This window comes from Nelumbo nucifera, chromosome 7 (genome assembly GCF_055504915.1).
Source record: "Nelumbo nucifera cultivar China Antique chromosome 7, China Antique-T2T, whole genome shotgun sequence".
Taxonomy (NCBI): Eukaryota; Viridiplantae; Streptophyta; class Magnoliopsida; order Proteales; family Nelumbonaceae; genus Nelumbo; species Nelumbo nucifera.
The window spans coordinates 35,124,297-35,143,559 of NC_142655.1; the positions used below are offsets into that span (position 1 = coordinate 35,124,297).

Consider the following 19,263-nt stretch of genomic DNA (forward strand, 5'->3'; position numbering starts at 1 on the left):
CCTGAGAGCTTCGATCAGCCTCTTAAATCTCCATGCAGTCAGTCGATCTAGGGCTGCATGAGAGAATCACTTCCAAAACCTTCAACCTGCTCTGATACCAAGTAGAAACCACTATCTACTGATTCGGTCAAGCTTCTTGTAAAAAGGAAGAGGAGAAAGTTGTAGATTTCAGCAATAGAAAGAGAAAAGGGAAGAAAGGAGAAGAAGGTCAACTAGGATTGTGTGTCATAACCCTAGCCGCCAGCCCCTCATTCTATTTATAATTAACTTAAATATGAGATATTACAAAGATGCCCTTAGTAGGGCGGCAACTCAAACTAAATAGTTACAACCCTTTTAAAAATAAAAACTAATGGGCCCAAAGCCCAACAACTTCTTAATTTAAAAGAAAATAAACTAAACACAGATCGGCCCACTCAACAACACAAATCAGTGGCCCCACTCAACAGAACTCAATGTCTATCATCCCCTCACTCCAGATGTTAAGGTTCAGCAACAACAGAGGGAACAACTAGATGTCACTAGGTTCTTAAAGGAGTTGAAATCAAAGTATGAACCAGTTAGGGCCCAAATATTGGGAGGCTCTACTCTTCCTACACTTGAGGAAGTTTTTGCATGGCTTCGCAGGATTTGTTTGGGATCTACAGAGAATCCCACACTGTCTGACAGATCAGCATTTGTGATAGCCACAGGAGGTGGATGTGGTAATAGAGGGGGAGGACATGCCTCCCGAGGAGGTCATGGTGGTTCCATATTTGGCCGTGGTAAAGGAAAAAGTAACTTTACAAGGAAGTGTACCCATTGTGGCAGGGACGGACATTTGGTGAATTTCTGTTATGATCTCCATGGCCCTCCTTCTACATGGGCTAATCATGTAGTAGCTGGTGGGGTTGATGTCAATGATAACCAATAGGCAGATCTAACACCTTCCACATCTACATCTGTTTCCAGGAAGGAGATGGTGAGTGTAGCGATGAGTATGAGAGGTTCCTCCAGGCTACTTCACAGCATACTACAGCCACCCTTGCACACTCAGGTATAACTTGTCTGGCATCCAAACCCTCTCCCTGGATTATTGACTCTGGAGCCTCTGATCACATGACCGGGACTTCATGTGTGTTCTCTTCCCTCTCAGAAACTTCCACATCTCAAACTGTTACCCTTGCCAACAGTTCCTCTTCTCCCATCTGTGGTGTTGGTAATGTTGACACGACTTCTCTTACTTTATCATCTGTTCTATATGTACCTAAATTTCCATTCAATCTTATGTGTGTTAGTAAATTAACTAAGACTCTTAATTGCTCTATTACATTTTTCCCTTCCATTTGTGTTTTTCAAGATCTCAAGACGGGGAAGAAGATTGGTGGGGGGCATGAAGCCGGTGGATTGTATTACCTTGACGGTGGTGGCGTCAGCTACACTTCAGACTTCACTCACTCCTCTACAATGGCATTGTCAACTAGGACATCCATCTCCCAAGGCACTCAAGATACTAGTTCCGTCTTTGAGTCATTTGTCGTCTTTACAATGTGAGTCGTGTCAGTATGGGAAACATCGTCAGGTTCCCTTCAGTCCTAGAGTTGATAGTCGTATGTTGAGTCCTTTTGCTTTGGTTCATTCAGATGTTTGGGGTCCGATTAAAATAGAGTCCTATAATGGTTTCAAGTATTTTGTCACTTTTATTGATGATTGTTCAAGGATGACATGGATTTATTTAATGAAAGAAATGAGTGAATTATTTTCCATTTTTCAAAAATTCCATGCTGAAATATGTGCACAATTTGGTGTTCCAATCAAAGTTCTTCGTTCAGATAATGGTCATGAATACTTTCTTACTTCCTTTCAACAGTATTTAGAACAGCATGGCATCATTCATCAAACTTCTGTGCATCCACTCCTCAGCAAAATGGGGTGGCTGAACGAAAGAACCATCATCTCCTTGAAACTACTCGGTCTATTCTTCATCATATGAGTGTTCCTAAACGATTTTGGAGTGATGTTGTACTTACTGCTTGTTTCCTTATTAATCAGATGCCCTCCTTCATTCTTCATGGTCGGTCTCCCTTTTCTATTTTGTTCCCCACCTTGTCTCCCTTTCCATTAACACCCTGCGTCTTTGGCTGTGTATGCTTTGTTCACAATCTGAGTCCTGGGATAGACAAGTTGGATGCATGCTCTAGTAAGTGTGTATTTCTTGGCTACTCTTGGACCCAAAAAAGGTATAAGTGTTACAATCCCATTACTCGGAAGTGCTATGTCTGTCCTGATGTCACCTTTTTTGAGTATGTCCCCTTCTTCTCGGGACCTGAAGTATTGGTGTCTCCACATTTGCTTCCTCTTCCTCTTCCAGTCTGTGATCCTGTTCCAGTTGGGGCTGACCCTTCACCTCCTCCAGTGCAGATCCCTACTAAACGACCACCGATTTGGCACGTGTATACTCATCAACAAACACCAGATCCTCCTCCAGCTTCTACCTTGTCTGCAAATCCTGTTGTTGCTCCTGTCCCAAAACCTTCAGGACTTGATCTTCCCATTGCTTTACGGAAAGGTAAACGTAGTTGTACCCTCCATCCCATTTCCAATTTTGTTTCAATCTCTCGCCTTTCCACTTCAAATCACCAGTTTGTTTCACTGTTGCCATCTATTTCTATACCTAAGAATGTCCAAGAGGCTCTTACCTCACCTGGGTGGCGGTAGGCAATGGAGGAGGAACTCTCTGCCCTTCATCATATTCAAACGTGGGAGCTCACTACTCTTCCTCCCGGTAAGCATGTTGTAGGTTGTAAATGGGTGTATACTGTTAAATACTTGTCGGATGGTAGTGTGGAGAGTCTAAAGGCCAGACTTGTTGCTAAAGGTTATTCACAGTTGTATGGGGTGGACTATATTGAGACATTCTCTCCAATGGCTAAAATTGGCTCTATCCGTGTCTTAATTTTCCTGGCAGTTATGTATGATTGGCCCTTGTTTCAACTTGACATTAAAAATGCCTTCCTTCATGGTGACCTTATGGAGGAGGTATACATGGAGCAACCACCTGAGTTTGTTGCTCAGGGGGAGGATGGTAAGGTGTGCTGATTGAAAAAGGCAATTTATGGGTTGAAACAATCGCCTCATGCTTGGTTTGGGAAGTATAGTGAAGTGAAGAATATTTGTATGAAACAATGTCAGGTTGACCACTCAGTATTCAGCTATGATTTAGAAGCCAGAAATATTTTATTAGTGGTCTATGTGGATGATATTGTCATAACTGGCAGTGACAAATTAGGGATTGATAAACTAAAGATCTTTCTGCAAAACCATTTTTAAACAAAAGACCTTGGGACGTTGAAGTATTTCTTGGGTATAGAAGTTGCCAGATCAAAACAAGGTGTAAACCTGTGCCAAAGAAAATATTTCTTGATCTGCTGGATGAAACAAGACTGTTAGGTGCAAAACCAGTTGAAACTCCCATGGAGCCAAATGCTAAGTTGAGCAGTGATACAGGGGAAATATTTGATGATCCTGGAAGATATAGACGGTTAGTGGGGAAGCTGAACTATTTGACTATCACGAGACCAGACATCTCCTTTGTAGTCAGTGTGGTGAGCGAATTTATGTAGAACCCTTGAATACCTCATTGGAATGCAATTCTTAGAATTGTAATTTGTAAGGTAACTGAAGGGAGCTCCAGGCCGTGGATTATTATACAAACCTGGAGGAAGACTTGAGGTAATTGGGTATACAGATGCAGATTGGGCAGGCTCTGTGTCTGATAGAAGATCTACTACAGGTTACGGAACATTTCTTGGAGGAAATCTTGTGACATGGAAGAGTAAGAAGCAAATGGTTGTGGCAAGGAGCAGTGCTGAAGCCGAATACAGAGCCATGGCACACACTACATGTGAATTAGTATGGCTGAGGAATCTCCTACAAGAAATCGGGTTCTCCATGGATAGACCTATGAAATTGTACTGTGACAACCAAGTTGCACTCTACATCTCATCTAACCATGTTTTTCATGAGAGAACAAAGCACATAGAGACTGATTGCCACTTTGTAAGGGAAAAGGTCCTTACTGGAGAAATAAGCATAGAACATGTGGGCTCAGGTGATCAATGGGCAGATTTGTTTACAAAAGGCTTAAGCTCAGGGAGAGTGAACTATATATGTAACAAGCTAGGATTATTTGACATATATTCTCTAGCTTGAGGGGGAGTATTAGAGCTAGCCGAATAAAGGTAGATTAGTCATTTTATTTCTGTTAAGTTATGTGCTTATGTGGCAGTTTGAATATAGACTTCCTGTCCCATACTTAAGTGGGGGCAGTTTAGTCTTTGTACAACTAATTAGAGGCTAATTCATATTATGGTCGACTGATAGGGTTTAGCTATCAGATTCGACTGTTCCTTTTCACTTCTTTTGAGCAAACATATACAATTCACTCCCCGGCCCCACATGGGTAGCTAGGTTTATGCAGGTTATTTGTTTAAGCACGACTACATGTGCCTATAAATACATATCTCACGTATATTTATCAATATGTTCATATATAGGTAATCATTGGATGCCTATTATGCATGTAACTATGAGTATGTGAACACATGCATATTTTACATGTTATTTATGATGCCAAAAGTGAGTTTTAGACTTTAGTATTGGTGCTAGGAAACATTGTTTGGCTACGAAAGTTCCAAAAGGAAAAGTTGTGCAACATTGTACTCTATGTTGGGTTGTGACATAAAAGTACATAACAGCCCAACAAATGCAACATTCAACAAAAGAAGAGTGGCATTTGGTAGCAAAGTACCAAAAACCCTATGTTCAGAAAGTTGTAATGGGGTATTTTTTTCATATATGTCGAGCAAAGGAATTTTAGTTACTTTACTGCTATGTTGGGGTTTGAAGATAGCAAGGAACTAAGGGAGGTCTTGTCGAGAAAGGAGACTGTGAACAGAAACTCTTTCCTAGCCAAAGAGGGCACGGCAGAGAAGGGGAGTGGGGGCTGTTCTCAAGAGAAAGACAGGGATGTGGCTGTTAGGTTCCAGGAAATAAAGGAGGTGGGAACTGGTTTGGGAATCGATCAAAGACTGTGAACAGAAACTCTTTCCTAGCCAAAGAGGACACGGCAGAGAAGGGGAGTGGGGGCTGTTCTCAAGAGAAAGACAGGGATGTGGCTGTTAGGTTCCAGGAAATAAAGGAGGTGGGAACTGGTTTGGGAATCGATCAAAGACAAGGACAAAAGAAAGTGAGGCCAGGATAAATAACAGCAACAGAATGGTTGAAACTGATTTGGGATTGGGTCAAAATGGTGAGGAATAAGCAAGAACTGAGAAAGTTCTAGTTGACAAGAAAGATAGGAGAAGTAAATTTCCAGAAACAAGGGAAGAGGAAGAAAGTTATGACAGTAAAGTGGAGGAGAGATACTAGATTCATCTTGATCCAAGATCTAAAAAAGAAAAGGAATTATTGAACAAGACCTTTGCAGGATAGATATCAATCACGCCCAGCTTGCATACATACTGCTGCAATTTAGCTTTAGGAACTCCCTTGGTATGTACGTCGACCAGTTGCTCTTCAGATGCAACGAAATGTAGGCAAACTTCTCCAGTTGCCACTCTCTCTCTCTAATGAAGTGATTGTCCACCTCAATATGCTTCATCCAGTCATGTTGAATAGAGCTATGTTCTATGTTAATGGCCACCTGATTGACACAACATAGCATCAAGGGCTTATCATATTCAACACCCACCTCCTCCATCAGAGATTGTAACCATAAAAGTTCAAATACACCATGTGCCATGGCTCTACATTATACCTCAACTGAAGACCTAGCCACCACTGATGGTTTCTAGCTCCTCCAAAAAAACAAATTTCCAACAACCATAGTACAATACCTAGATGTAGACCTCCTATCATCAATGCATCCTACCCAGTCTGCATCTGTATATGCTTCGAGTTTCCTATGACCATGCTTTCCAAAGAAGATACCTTTTCCTATGTACCCTTCAATTAACACAAAACTCTCTCTGCTGCAGCCGTATGTGTATCTCTATGCCCTTAGCTCCAATCAGAATGATGTACATTATGAATTTATTGTAAATGAATAAAGTACATATTTGATTCATGTTCCTGTGGTGTGTTTCTGTGTAATACCCTTAAACTGGACACTTATGAGACTCGTGTTAGTTTAGAATGTTCATAGCTGTTGGATAAGTCTGGGGAGATTTATCCTGCCAAGGCTGACACTGGTGTGCTGTCAAATGTTGGGGTGGCCTGTCTCAGTCGCCAGGGTGAGACCCAAGACACATGCAGTGTAGGATTAATTGAATCTTTGAACCAGACCAAATTTCCAACATTGCCATAGACCTTGGAGATTGATGGGCAAAACTGGAAAGTTACACCTGAGCCCTAGACTCGATTATGATACTGCACTAGGTGTCGGATTGGACTGTCTTTGATGTGCCAATCAGTGAGATCTTTAGTGGGGGTCAAAACTTGGGCATGTTGGGATAATCCGAGAATTCATCTGAGTGGGTGATCATAGTGACAGGATCAGCCCCTTTGTCGGACAAAGGTAATGATCGGGGATGCACTCTCTCTGATGGAAACCAAGACTACCGGCAGCCGATTTCAATCGTTGAAATTTTGTTTTGCAAAATATATTTATATACTGATATACATATATATATATATATATATATATATATATATATATATCACGGTTTCTAAACGTTTGCAAAAGGTTTTAATTCCCGGGATCCATGTGAGCAGAGAGTGCAGCATTGTTCCTTGCAGCCGAGGGAGAGGTCCTCTCTTGTCGGGCTGTGTTTGATCATTATGGGCTGAGAGGTTAAGGGTAAGACCATTGAGGGTAATACCTGATGGGCTAATCTTGCATCTGCCCAGTCCTTGGGTGTTACAAGGTGGCTTGGCCCAGGGACCACTTAGGGTAAGTGTTGGGCCCATTAGGAGCCCATGTGATGGGCTTCAGGGGGTGCACTGTCCATAACAGCGTATTTGGCCAAGCCTTGTAACAAACGTTGGGCTGAACATGTGGCTGATGTGTAGATCAATGTTTGGGTCCCACGCCATACAAGGAAGCCCAACTGGGCAGCAGTTTGGAAGGCTAAGTGAGCACATGTCCTTAATGGGCCTAAAGCCCATTTCGAACTGGGCCGATTTGATCATATAAAAGATGGGCGAATTCTGAGATTAGGTTAGCTGATTTTTCTTAATAGGATTAGGAAAAAGGCTGATCCAATTTACCCTTATCACTTAAAGGGACTTCTAATCCAAATATGATTTGGATCAGCAACTCCTAATGGGATTAGGAGCTGATCCCTTTAAGTCTATAAAAGGAGGGGGCGGCAGCCTTAAGATAAGAGATCACAACTTGTCTTCAGAGCTGAAATCACAGAAGAGAAAATTCAGCACATCTACGAAAATTCTCTCTTGCCGCCTCCTTCCTACCGCCGCCACACCTGCCAGTTCGATCTCCAGTTCAATGGGAGAAATCAAGATTGGATCTTGATATCAGTTTCTTGTGAAGGGACTGATAGGAAGCTGTGCTCACGTGTCATCCTGCTAATTCTTGCGAAGGATTAGGTTCTTGGGAAGAACACTGCTGATTCTGCTCCATCCTGCACTGTGCCATCTTCAGTGGAAGCAGTCTTTGGATCCTTCCTTGGGCGTGAACACCTTCGTTGGGAGATATTATTTCTCCGTATCAGGTATATCCCTCTCCTAATGCTTCTGTTCAGATTTGGTTCGGTTCTAGGTTCAAGATTGATCCTTGAAAAATATGATTTTTCTAGCAAGGGATTCATTGAAATCTCCAATTCCAGAAGGGCCAAAGCGTACATTGAGGGCTAATGAAATCAAGCCAAGCAAGTTGAGGATGAGACACCAGTACCATTAGGACCAAACGTTGACTTTTCCATCCAAGTGAATCGAGTCAAGCTAGAGCCTCTAAGAAGCAGGGGTTCCATGATATTCAAAATATCGTTTGGTTCTATTAATCCAAGGTACAAAGTCCTCACCTAAGAAGATTGGGAAGTTGTTCTTCATGATCATACTAGAAGGAGTTCCCATTGCCGATGGCTATCCCCACTGGAACCATCTTGCTCACCTTCTTTGTTCGATCATATGGAGCTTTTGTCGAACTGATAGACGAACACAAAGAGAGTATCCTCATCTCCTTCAAATCCCCATCCAGCTTGTTAAGTTGAACTTCTAGCCAATCAATTTTTTCATCCAAGGAGCTAACTCTGGTGTTGGGCATCCTGGATCGTGGCTCTGATGCCAGTTGATAAACTTCAAAAATAGAGGAGCTTCTTCGAGGGAGTTCTACCTCCTGGAATGAATACAAGAGAAGAAGAAGAATGGAGACGAGAATTAGGGAAAAGGTAATTCAGATATTTCTTGTCGATCCTTGGGGTTCTCATAAGCTATTTATATTTCATCATAATAGGTTCCTGTCACACCAACTCCAAGCACATGGGGAGGCCGAGTTAGTTATTCTAGCATGGCCTCCTAGTGTATATTGATGGGCTGAACTACATGAGACACTCCCTCGGAACTGTTGTCTTTTGTATCTGATGCTTGGGGATCCTAGACTTGGGCCGTGGGTGCTGATCGGGAGCTGTTGTGCTGACCCAAGTTCCTATCAAGGATATTTTAGTCACTTTACTGTTATGCTTAAAGTACTCTCTTAATAAGACATAGTGGGTGCTGCTCTACTCACTTTTCGCTCATACCTTTTTCTTTCTCCTCCCTTTCTCGCTTCTTTTTTTTCTTACTTTATTATCTAGGAGAAATAACAGGTACCATGGAACAGTCCTATTTATGGCTGCATTATATATTTAGATAAAAAAAACATGTCTATATATTGCATATGTATAAACCATAAAGACCAGGAAAAGCTCAGGTTCAAATAGCCAAACCTATGACCCAGGCCCCACACAACCAGGAAATTTGGACAAATATCTAAGCAAAGACTTAAAGCCCTCCACAATCCGGGCTCCATCTGACCTGAGCCAGAATTTGCCACCACTAAATTTAATTATAGCCATTAACTATATGCAGCATCTAAAAAGGAGATGAACAAGATACTGATGTGTTGGATATATTTAAGATATGAAAAGGAGATGTAACTATGTTCCAAACTCAACGGCTCATTTAGTAGGGTTTCTAGCACGGATCAAAATTTCACAACATATTGGCCCATAGGTACCGTATTGGTGACCCAACGATACGCAAAATACAAGGAGTTTCAGGGTATGAGTATGACCAGTTTCAAGGGGTAGGCAGGCCTTATAACAACTCCCCTGAACATGTTTAAAAAACTAAAAATAAATAAAAACACGTTATTTAAAAGTCCGATATGCCCTATCTGGCGTATCATACTGCATCGATACATTAAACCATGATGTCTAGAGCTAGAAAGAAGAATGACAGGGCCTAGGGAAGTTTTGTAATTATCATATATTAATTCTTTATGGTGCTGCCAGCCTGTCACAACTAAGGTGTTTGTTGTTTTTCTTCCTACTCTCTCAAGGTTCTTGGAGAACAGTGTTGTCCTTTACACATCTGTTTTAATAAAATTTACTATTACTGACAAAAAAAGAATTATAGTCTAATTTAGCTTTATTTTGCAATGAGAATTATAGTCTCTTGTAGCATCAAACCTGGCCGTCAGGAAGAGTATGCTGCTCTTCCTGGCATGATTTCTCAGTCTCCCCATAAGCAGCTTGATCTTCGGCACAGCATGCATACTGTTCTTTCAATCTCTCGACATCAGAGATGCTGATATTTACCATTGGATTGGATTTGTGGAGTTCCTGAGCCATTAAGTTTGTCAAATCAATACCCCCAATCTCAAATCTTTTTGAAGCAATGTGCTGAACTGCACCTTCATAAACTGGTGCAATATCTGGTAAAAGGCCAAAATAACCACGTCGGACAAAGCTATCAGTACAATGTGCACCCTCTTGGACCATGGACATAACAGATTGCTTAATAGATTATAAAAAGGCAAAATTCCCATGTCAACCAAAAAATAGAAGAATGAGAATATAAAAAAAAAAAAGGTAGGAACAAAGGCACCACATAGAACTATGATCCATTGAACTTATTGAAGGACTTGGCCCCAAAGTGTAATAGCCCTTAGCACAACAGGTACATTTTATTATACACTTATACCTGGAGTTCCATAAGCCATGAGATGTACAGTCTATAAATAATCAATGGCATAGTTGCAAGTAAAATGCATAGCCGGTGGAATACTGTTTTTATTTTCATTTGATTAATGGAATAGTTTCGAAGTGAGATGAAGCAAAACCCAGAATTTGGGGTTGGTTCAACAGATTCCGTACTGTGTTGTGACCACAATTAAGTTGGATGGAACAAATTATTTGGCCTGACCACAATCCATAGGATTTATGTTTGTAGTGGAGGGAAATTGGGATATCTTACAATTAGTAAGGAGAAACCAGTAGAGATGGATCCCACATATGAGAGATGGATGCAGGAAAACTATGTCGTGATCAGATGGTTAGTCAACTCAATGCAGCCTCACATCAACCAACATTATCTCTAGATGATTTCAACCAAGGAGATTTAGGATAGTGTTACAAAAACATATTCACAAAAATTGAATGTTGCCAAAAATGTTGAAGAATGATGTGAACAATCTGAGATAGGGAGAGAAATGTGTAGTAATGTTAATGTGTTACTCTATGTTGAAGTCCCTTTGGTAGGAAATTGACATGATGGAAACAGTTGTGTGGGATAACACCAAGGATGCAAAAACTTACAAAAAGTTGGTAGAGAGGAACAAGGTGCTTGAGTTTCTCACTGGACTCAACCCTGAGTTCGATATTAGCAAACAGAATATTCTAGCTAAGGATGAAGTCACACTTGTTCAAGCATATTCCATGGTTAGCAGTGAAGAGAGTAGGAGGCAAGTACAACTACAAGGACCGCCACTCCCAAAATATTTTGCACATGCAGGGTTGAAGCCAAAGGTACCTACTAAGAAGAAGGAAGTAATGTGTGGGTACTACTGGAAGTCAAAACACACCAAGGATACTTGTTGGAAGTTACATACTTACATCCAAATCTTCTTCCAGAACGGTTTCGGAAAAACAACACTAGTAAGAAGAATGGTCAAGTTGGGAAGCCTAAAAATGCAAATGTACCTACAGTACCAAAAGGTACAAACAAAGAAAGTAAGAAGTCTACTATGAAGCAGTTGACAACAGTAAAGGCATAATTTGAAAGGTATGGAAGACTCATTAACCATTTGCAAACTACAATTGTAGCATCCAACTCCTCAAGCAACACCTCTTCATCCGCCTTTGCTCACTCAGGTATTCATGCATCTGCAAATCATGTTATTATATCAGGTAATTGTAAAATCCCATGGATTATAGATTCTAGTGCTTCAAACCACATGACCAGCATGGCAACATATTTAACCTCTTTTGTTAATATCAACTTCTTTCTAGCCATGAAAAAATATCCCTTGCCAATCGACCTCTTGCTCCCATCTCAAGGAAAGAGGATATCAGAGCCTCTAATTCCTTTGTTTTGTCATCGGTCCTTCATGTTCCTAAACTTAACACCAACCTTTTATCTACTAGTAGTTGACCAAATCCATAAAATGCAGCATAACATTCTTTCCTACCCATTGTGTTTTTCAAGACCTGAAGTCTCAAAGGACGATTAGGAGTGGCCATGAGGCGAATGGAGTCTACTTGTCGGATACACCTGACAGAAATCTTGCACCACCTCATGGAGTAGCTTTGGATTCTGTTTCATCAGACTCTGTTGATCGAGTCATGTTATGTCATTTACGTTTTGGTCATCTGTCTTTTTCTACTTTGAGTCATTTGTTTTCAAAATTGTTTAAAGGAATATTTTTGTCTAGTCTTTATTATGAGTCTTGTGAACTTGCTAAACATTGAAAAAATTCCTATTCATTGTGTAATAAAAGTCAATTTTTCATTTTCATATTGTGCATTATGATGTGTGGGGGTCATATCATTTATCTGCTATGGGGGGTTATAGATACTTTATCCTTTTTGTTGATGACTTTTCAAGTTTAACTTGGATTTATCTCATAAGGTCCTGGGATGAGGTCCCGACCATTGTGTAACGCTTTCATGAACTTATACTTACCCAATTTAATACTCGAATCAAAATATTCCACTCTGACAATGCTAAGGAATATTTTGAGAAGAGACTTTCTTCCTAATTTGATGCCTTCCGGGGTTATTCATCAGAATTTTTGTTCCTACACACCACAACAGAATGGAATGGTGAAAAAAAAGAACCATCATGTGGTTGAAGTTGCCAGGAGCCTCCTCTTTGCTATTCATGTTCCTATTAAATTTTGGGGAGATGATGTCCTTACGACTACATATTTGATAAACAGTATGCCATCCCGGGTTTTGGGTTTCAAGACCCCCTTTAGCCTCCTTTATCCTAATGAAGATCTCTTCTCTCTTCCTCTTCGGATTTTTGGGTGTACTTGCTATGTTTATATTTATATGCCAAAGACATAATAAATTTAAACCTAAAGCTCAAAGTGTGTTTTTCTTGGATATGCCCCCACACAGAAGGGATATTGTTGCTATGATCCAATGTGTGGCACCAACTTTGTATCTAGGGATGTCGCATTTGCAGTCTACTCCTTTCTTTAGCATTTCTTTTGAGGGGGAGCATCCACAGGAGTTGTTTGTAGTATCTTCGGTTGTTCCTCTTCCTATTCCTACTGAATCCTCTATTGACTCACCTACTCTATTGTGTCTCCTCCCATTAAGTCGTCTTCTCATATTCCTACTCCTCCAACTCATCCTCCCACTTTTGTCTCTCATCCCATTGTTCAAAGGTGGTATCAAAGATAGAGACTCAGGTATGAGCAAGTTGTTTCCACTCCTTCAAATGAGCCCCATGCACCTCCCATCACCAATGAGATACCAGGCCAGCCTCCTACTACTCCCTTAAATACTTTCCCAGATCTTGACCTTCCTATTGCTCTCAGAAAAGGCAAACGAAAGTGTACAGCCCATTGCATCTGAAAACACCTATCCTACAGCCTTCTTTCCCCGACTTACCATTCCTTCCTTGCCTTTGTTTCTTCACATTTAATCCCTATGTCTGCCCCAAAAGCCCTATTTAAACCAGAACGGAAGGATGCTATGATAACTAAGTTAGATGCTTTGCATAAGAACAATACCCATCAAATTGTTGATTTGCCCGAGGGGAAGAAACCGGTTAGTTGTAAATGGGTACTTATTGTTAAGTATCGTTCTGATGGTACTATTGAATGGTTTAAGGCTCGTTTGGTTGGCAAGGGCTACACTCAAATGTATGGTGCTGATTCCTTGGAGACCTTTGCTCCTGTAGCTAAAAGACATCTGTTCAGGTTTTGTTATCATTGGTTGCTAGTTTTGACTGGGCACTTCATCAATTTGATGTTAAAATTGCCTTCTTGAATGGAGATTTGCACGAAGAGGTCTATATGTCTTTACCTACAAAGGTGTATGGGAAGGAAATGAAGGGAAAGGTGTGTAAATCGAAGAAGCCTTTGTATGGCCTCAAACAGTTTCCTAGGGCTTGGTTTAAGAGAGTCCAAGCCACTCTTGTTGCTTTTGGATATACACAAACTCAATCTAATCACATCCTCTTTGTCAAGAGGAGGGATTCCTTGGTGACCTTTCTCAATGTCTATGTGGATGGCATTGTGGTTACAACACAAGTAATGCTTAGCCTTAAAAGGTTTCTTAACTCTGAATTTGAGATCAAAGACTTAGGGGAACTCAAATATTTTTTTTGGAAATTGAAGTTGTTCGGTCTAACGAAGGTATCTTCATTTTTCAACGCAAGTATGTCGTTGGCCTCCTTGCTAAGACTAGCAAACTTGGTGTTAAACTGGCCTTCACACCTATAGATTTGAATCATAAACTCTTGGCTACTAATGGTGAGCTATTGTTTGATATGAGAATGTTGCAAAGACTACTGGGAAGTTGTCGTATCTTTGTATGACCCAGCCAAATATTTCCTATGTAGTGAGTGTCATTAGTAAGTTCATGCAATTGCTGAGACTGAGAGGATTTTGTGTTACTTGAAAGGCACTCCAAGAAAGGGCAATCTTTTTGCTAAGCATGGACACATGAAACCAGAAGCATACATTGATGCAAACTGGGCTGGATGTATTGATGATAGGGGGTTTACCTCAGGATATTGTACTTTGGTGGCATTGAACATTGTCTCATGGATGAGTAAGAAACTATCTGTAGTGGCCAGATCCTCGACTAAGGCAAAATACAGGGCAATGGCCCATGGAGTTTCAAAACTATTGTGCCTTAGATCCCTTTTGAGAGAATTAAGTATCGACTTTGAGAAGCCAATGATGTTATATTGTGACAACCAAGCAGCTATTAACATTGCACATAATCATGTCTAGCATGATAGAACAAAACACAGAGGTTGACAAACATTTTATACAAGAGAGAGTTGCTTCAAGGGTAGTTTGCTTGCCATTTATTGCTTCCAGATGGGCCCTTGTGCTTTAATTTGTTTCTTCTTCTCTTATATGTTATGTTAGTGTTAATGGGCCCTGTCCACATAGGCCTGTTAACCATTCTTTTGTTCCTTTTAATGATGTTTAATAGTTGGCCACCCCATTAAGGGCAAGGTTGTAATTAATCCATTATTATTAGTTTAATAAAACATTATATGAGAATAGAGAGAGATCTAATCAAACTCTCCTCTTCTTCATTCTTTTCTTCTTCCTCTTCCATTGTTTCTCTTCTCTTCTCCATTTCTATTTATTTTTTTCCAAATTTCTATTATGATTTTACAGGACCGAATCACATCTAAATGATAATACAATAATAATACTAATAATAATAATATGATAAATTATTAATAACAAATAATAACAAACTAATAGTACTATAATAAAAAATAATAAATTAGTAGTAAAACACAAATAAATTCATTATTAAATAATAAAATAAAGTACAAATAAAATATTAATATAATATAATTAAAGTAATAATAAAATAATAAAAATAAAATAGTAATACATATTCATAAATTATGAAAGTGTATTAACAAAATATTAATAATAATAATAGTAATTATTAAATAATAATAAGGTAATATTAAATAATTAAACAAAAATAATGAATTCATAAAATAATAAGAAAAAAATAATAAAATAATAAGTTATTAATAAACTAGTAATAAAATATTAGTAAAGTAGTAACAATATAATAATATATTGATAAAATACTCATAAATTAATAATAAAATACTAAGATAATAATTATTAAATACTAATATAATAATAAATTACTAATAAAATATCAAATATAATATTATTAAAGTAATAATAAAATAACAAAATATTAATAAACTAATACAAAACTAAAAAAATCAATTGAAAATTCCATCTCCAAGTGAACCAAACAATAACAATTGAAATCCAACTTCAATTCCCATCTAAGCTAAACAAGTGTTGGGAATAGGCGATTCCCATTCTGATTCAAGGGGCTTTCGATTTAGATTCCAATTCCAATCCTGACCACAAACCAAACAGACCCTAAGTATAGTGCTAGTTGACTATAGGTATACTCTATGAAGGGGTAGGGGTGTAACTTTGGCATGTAAGAGTTGACTATAGGTATACCTATAGTTGACTATAGGTATACTCTATAAAGCTTAGTTTTTCTGCTTTTTTCAACCGTTGCCCTTCCAAGGTGGGAGGGAGGTTTATATAGAATCCAGGACGTTTAATGACAAGATCATCCTGACACACTCCTAAATGAAAAGATCATAAGGCAATTTAGGCCAAAAATCAAAAAGGGATCGTAAGCATGTAATTACCAAATCAGGCCTCCTTTCAAGTAATCAATATACCCATGGGTATCTTCATAACTTTTTGTTATCGTATAGTGATCTAATGCCACAAGAAAGGCTTGGCCAACAGCCTAGGCTATTTTTGGAGCTTTCCCAGCATGACACCTTATCTCACTTAGTCCCTGTTTGTCTTCCTCACTAAACAATGTTGAAAGCTTGAAATTTTCCCAAGTATAGTACCACAAGGGTACTATTGTACTTTTACCCTTTTATTTTTTAGTTGTTGTCGCCCTAGTATATATAACAAAATAGCTGGCGCCGCCAGCATGCTTTTTGACTCTCAATCTTTTCTCCTCTATTCTGCTCTCTCTCTCTCTCTTCTCTCTCTCCTCTCTCTTCTCCTCTTCTCTTCCATCATTGCACTAATAACATGGTATCAGAGCATGACTGTTAGATCCGAAAGAAGAAATCGAGCACAGCTTCCCTGTCTTCTCCATTCGCCAAATCCAGATCTAGATTCATTGAAGATTCAGATCCAGATCCAGATCGAACTTCTTGACAGTATGGCTGGCCAGAAATAAGAAGAGAAGAGAAGAGAAGAGAAGGAGAGAAGAGAGAAGAGAGAAGAGAGAAGGGTTTTGCAATGTAATAGTGCTGGCGGCGCCAGCCATTATTAATCTATATAGAGCGGCAGAAATATCAAGGGAAAAGACCCTTGAGCCCCTGGGTACAATAACAGACATAACAAAAAGAAAAACGAAATAAAAGAAACACTTTAACTAGCCAAACAGACCCTAACATCAACAACTAAATTATTTTAACACTCCCCCTCAAGTTGGAGCATAGATGTCAATCAAGCCCAACTTGTCACACAAATCTTTGTGTCGCACATGATGAAGACCTTTGGTGAAGATATCTACAAGTTGTTCTTCTGAGCTAACATATGGTGTACACACTTCTCCATTTTCAAGTTTCTCTCTAATAAAATGCTTATCCACTTCAATGTGTTTCGTCCTATCATGCAAGACTGGATTAGCAGCAATATTGATGGCAGCTTTATTGTCACAGTAGTGTGACATAGGATTGCTCACTGTGAAACCCAGTTCACCTAACAGATTTCTTATCCACATGATTTCCGCAACCCCATGAGCCATCGCTCTATACTCTGCTTCAGCACTGGATCTAGCCACCACACTTTGTTTATCCACATGATTTCTTATCCACATGCTTTTCCTCCTACAAAAGCACAATACCCACTGGTAGACTTTCGGTCATTGACTGCTCCTGCCCAATCTGCATCAGTATATACTTCCACCTTTAAGTGACTGTGTTTCTAGAACAACAAACCAGCTCCAGGAAACTTCTTGAGATATCTCAAGATCCTCTCTGCAGCTTCAAAGTGAGTTGTCCTAGGGTTGTGCATGAATTGACTAAAGACACCCACTGCATAGGCAATATCAGGCCTGGTCATAGACAAATACAAAAGTCTCCCCACGAGTCTCTGGAACTTCTTTACATCTTTCAAAAATTCTCCCTGACTGTCTCCCAGATGATGATTAGGTTCAATTGGTGAATCAAATGGTTTTACCCCCAACTTGCCTGTATCTTCTAGTAGATCTAGTACATATTTCCGTTGGGAAATAAAGATGCCCTTGTGAGAGCGGGCAACTTCAATTCCAAGGAAGTAACGTAAGGGGCCTAGATCCTCCACCTCAAATTGAGTGGCTAAGAATTTTTTTAGTCTCCGTATTTCATCCTCCCAATCTCCTGTGATCACTATGTCATCCACATACACAATAAGAGTTGCAATTTTTTTTTTTATCAATAACACTTTCATTAATTCATCAATAGAAGAATTACAAAAGGAAGACAAACACGTTTATCTTCCAAGAGCAACAAAGAACCTCAAGAAAAGGAAAAAAAGAAAGAGAAAAGAAAGAAAACACACTAAAGTTACAGCTTGGCCCAAAAAAGTGAATCCCTTCCTGCCCCTTGTTTAGCTAAACCGTCAGCTAGGGAATTAGCCGATCTTTTAACCCAACGTATCTTAACTTCTATCTCCCGCACCAGCCACTTGACCTTGTTTAGCTAAGAGTTGCAATTTTACCTTCACCTCTTTTCACAAATAGAGTATGATCTGATTGGCATTGTTTGAACCCCATCTGTTGAACTGCTAAATGGAACTTACTGAACCAAGCCCGAGGTGATTGTTTCAACCCATATAGAGATTTTTTTAACCTGCACACCTTTTGTTCACTACCTTTGGCACAGAACCCTGGGGGTGGGTCATGTACACTTCCTCTTCCAAGTCACCATTCAAGAAAGCATTTTTGATGTCCAATTGGTGAAGTTCCTAGTCAAGATTTGCTGCCAATGAAAGAAGAATCCTAATAGAGTTCATCTTGGCTACTGGAGCAAAAGTCTCTGCATAGTCCACTCCATATTCCTGTGTAAAGCCTCCTGCTACCAGTCTAGCCTTGTACCTTTCAACAGTTCCATCAGCCTTGTGTTTTACTGTGAACACCCACTTGCAACCCACTGGTTCCTTCCCTTCAGGAAGGTCTACCAACTCCCAAGTGTCATTTTTGTGTAAAGCATCAATTTCTTCCTGCATTGCATCTGTCCATTCAGGTTTAGACAAAGCTTCTGCCACAGTCTTAGGAACGGGGACACTATCCACAGAAGAGAGGAAGGCACGGTATGAAGGTGAAACATGCTCATAGGACACAAAATTAGAGATAGGATGATTAGTGGTACAAGACCTAATACCCTTTCTCTTAGCAATAGGAATATTAAGATCATTGATGACAAGTGAATCAACATTTAGAGGAACAGACATATCAATAGGAGCAAGTGTACCTGGCTAATGAGACGGATCTGCCTCGGGTGAATCCGATGATGCTGGTTGCATAGTGTCAAGTTCCACGGCTCTTGAACTCTGTTGGCTCTTATGGCGACGATGAAAAACCCGAAATGGAGGAGGATCGGGTAAAGGAGGTAGTTGAGTTTGAGTCGTCGCTTGTTTCTCCTCAACCCTACTCTCCCCCTGAGGAGAAACCGAGAAAAAAGGTTGATTCTCAAAGAATGAGACATCAATGGAAACATAGTACTTGCGAGCAATGGGATCATAGCAACGATACCCCTTTTGAGATAAAGGGTAACCAAAAAAAACACAAGGAATAGCCCGAGGATCAAGCTTACCATGAGTAGGGGACAGGTTATGGACAAAGCAATGACACCCAAAAACACGCATCGGAATGGACAACAGGGTTGTAGGGAACAAAAGCTGATGTGGGGCCTTATACTCTAGTAGCCGAGAGGGCATGCGATTGATGATATACGTAGCACACAAGACTGCATCCATCCAAAACCGTTTTGGCACATTCATATGAATAAATAAGCCACGAGCGA

The 19,263-nt window shown here is 39.8% G+C and overlaps 1 protein-coding gene across 1 annotated transcript in view; it reads right to left on the bottom strand.

Annotated features, from left to right (window-relative positions):
• The window catches only part of ARP7 (actin-related protein 7), a 47,100-nt gene that overhangs the window by 10,045 nt on the left and 17,792 nt on the right, over positions 1 to 19,263 (bottom strand). The window contains exon 4 of the mRNA XM_010260350.3: positions 9,669 to 9,913. Within this exon, the coding sequence (XP_010258652.1) occupies positions 9,669 to 9,913 (245 nt within the window). The remainder of the gene's footprint in view (positions 1 to 9,668; positions 9,914 to 19,263) is intronic.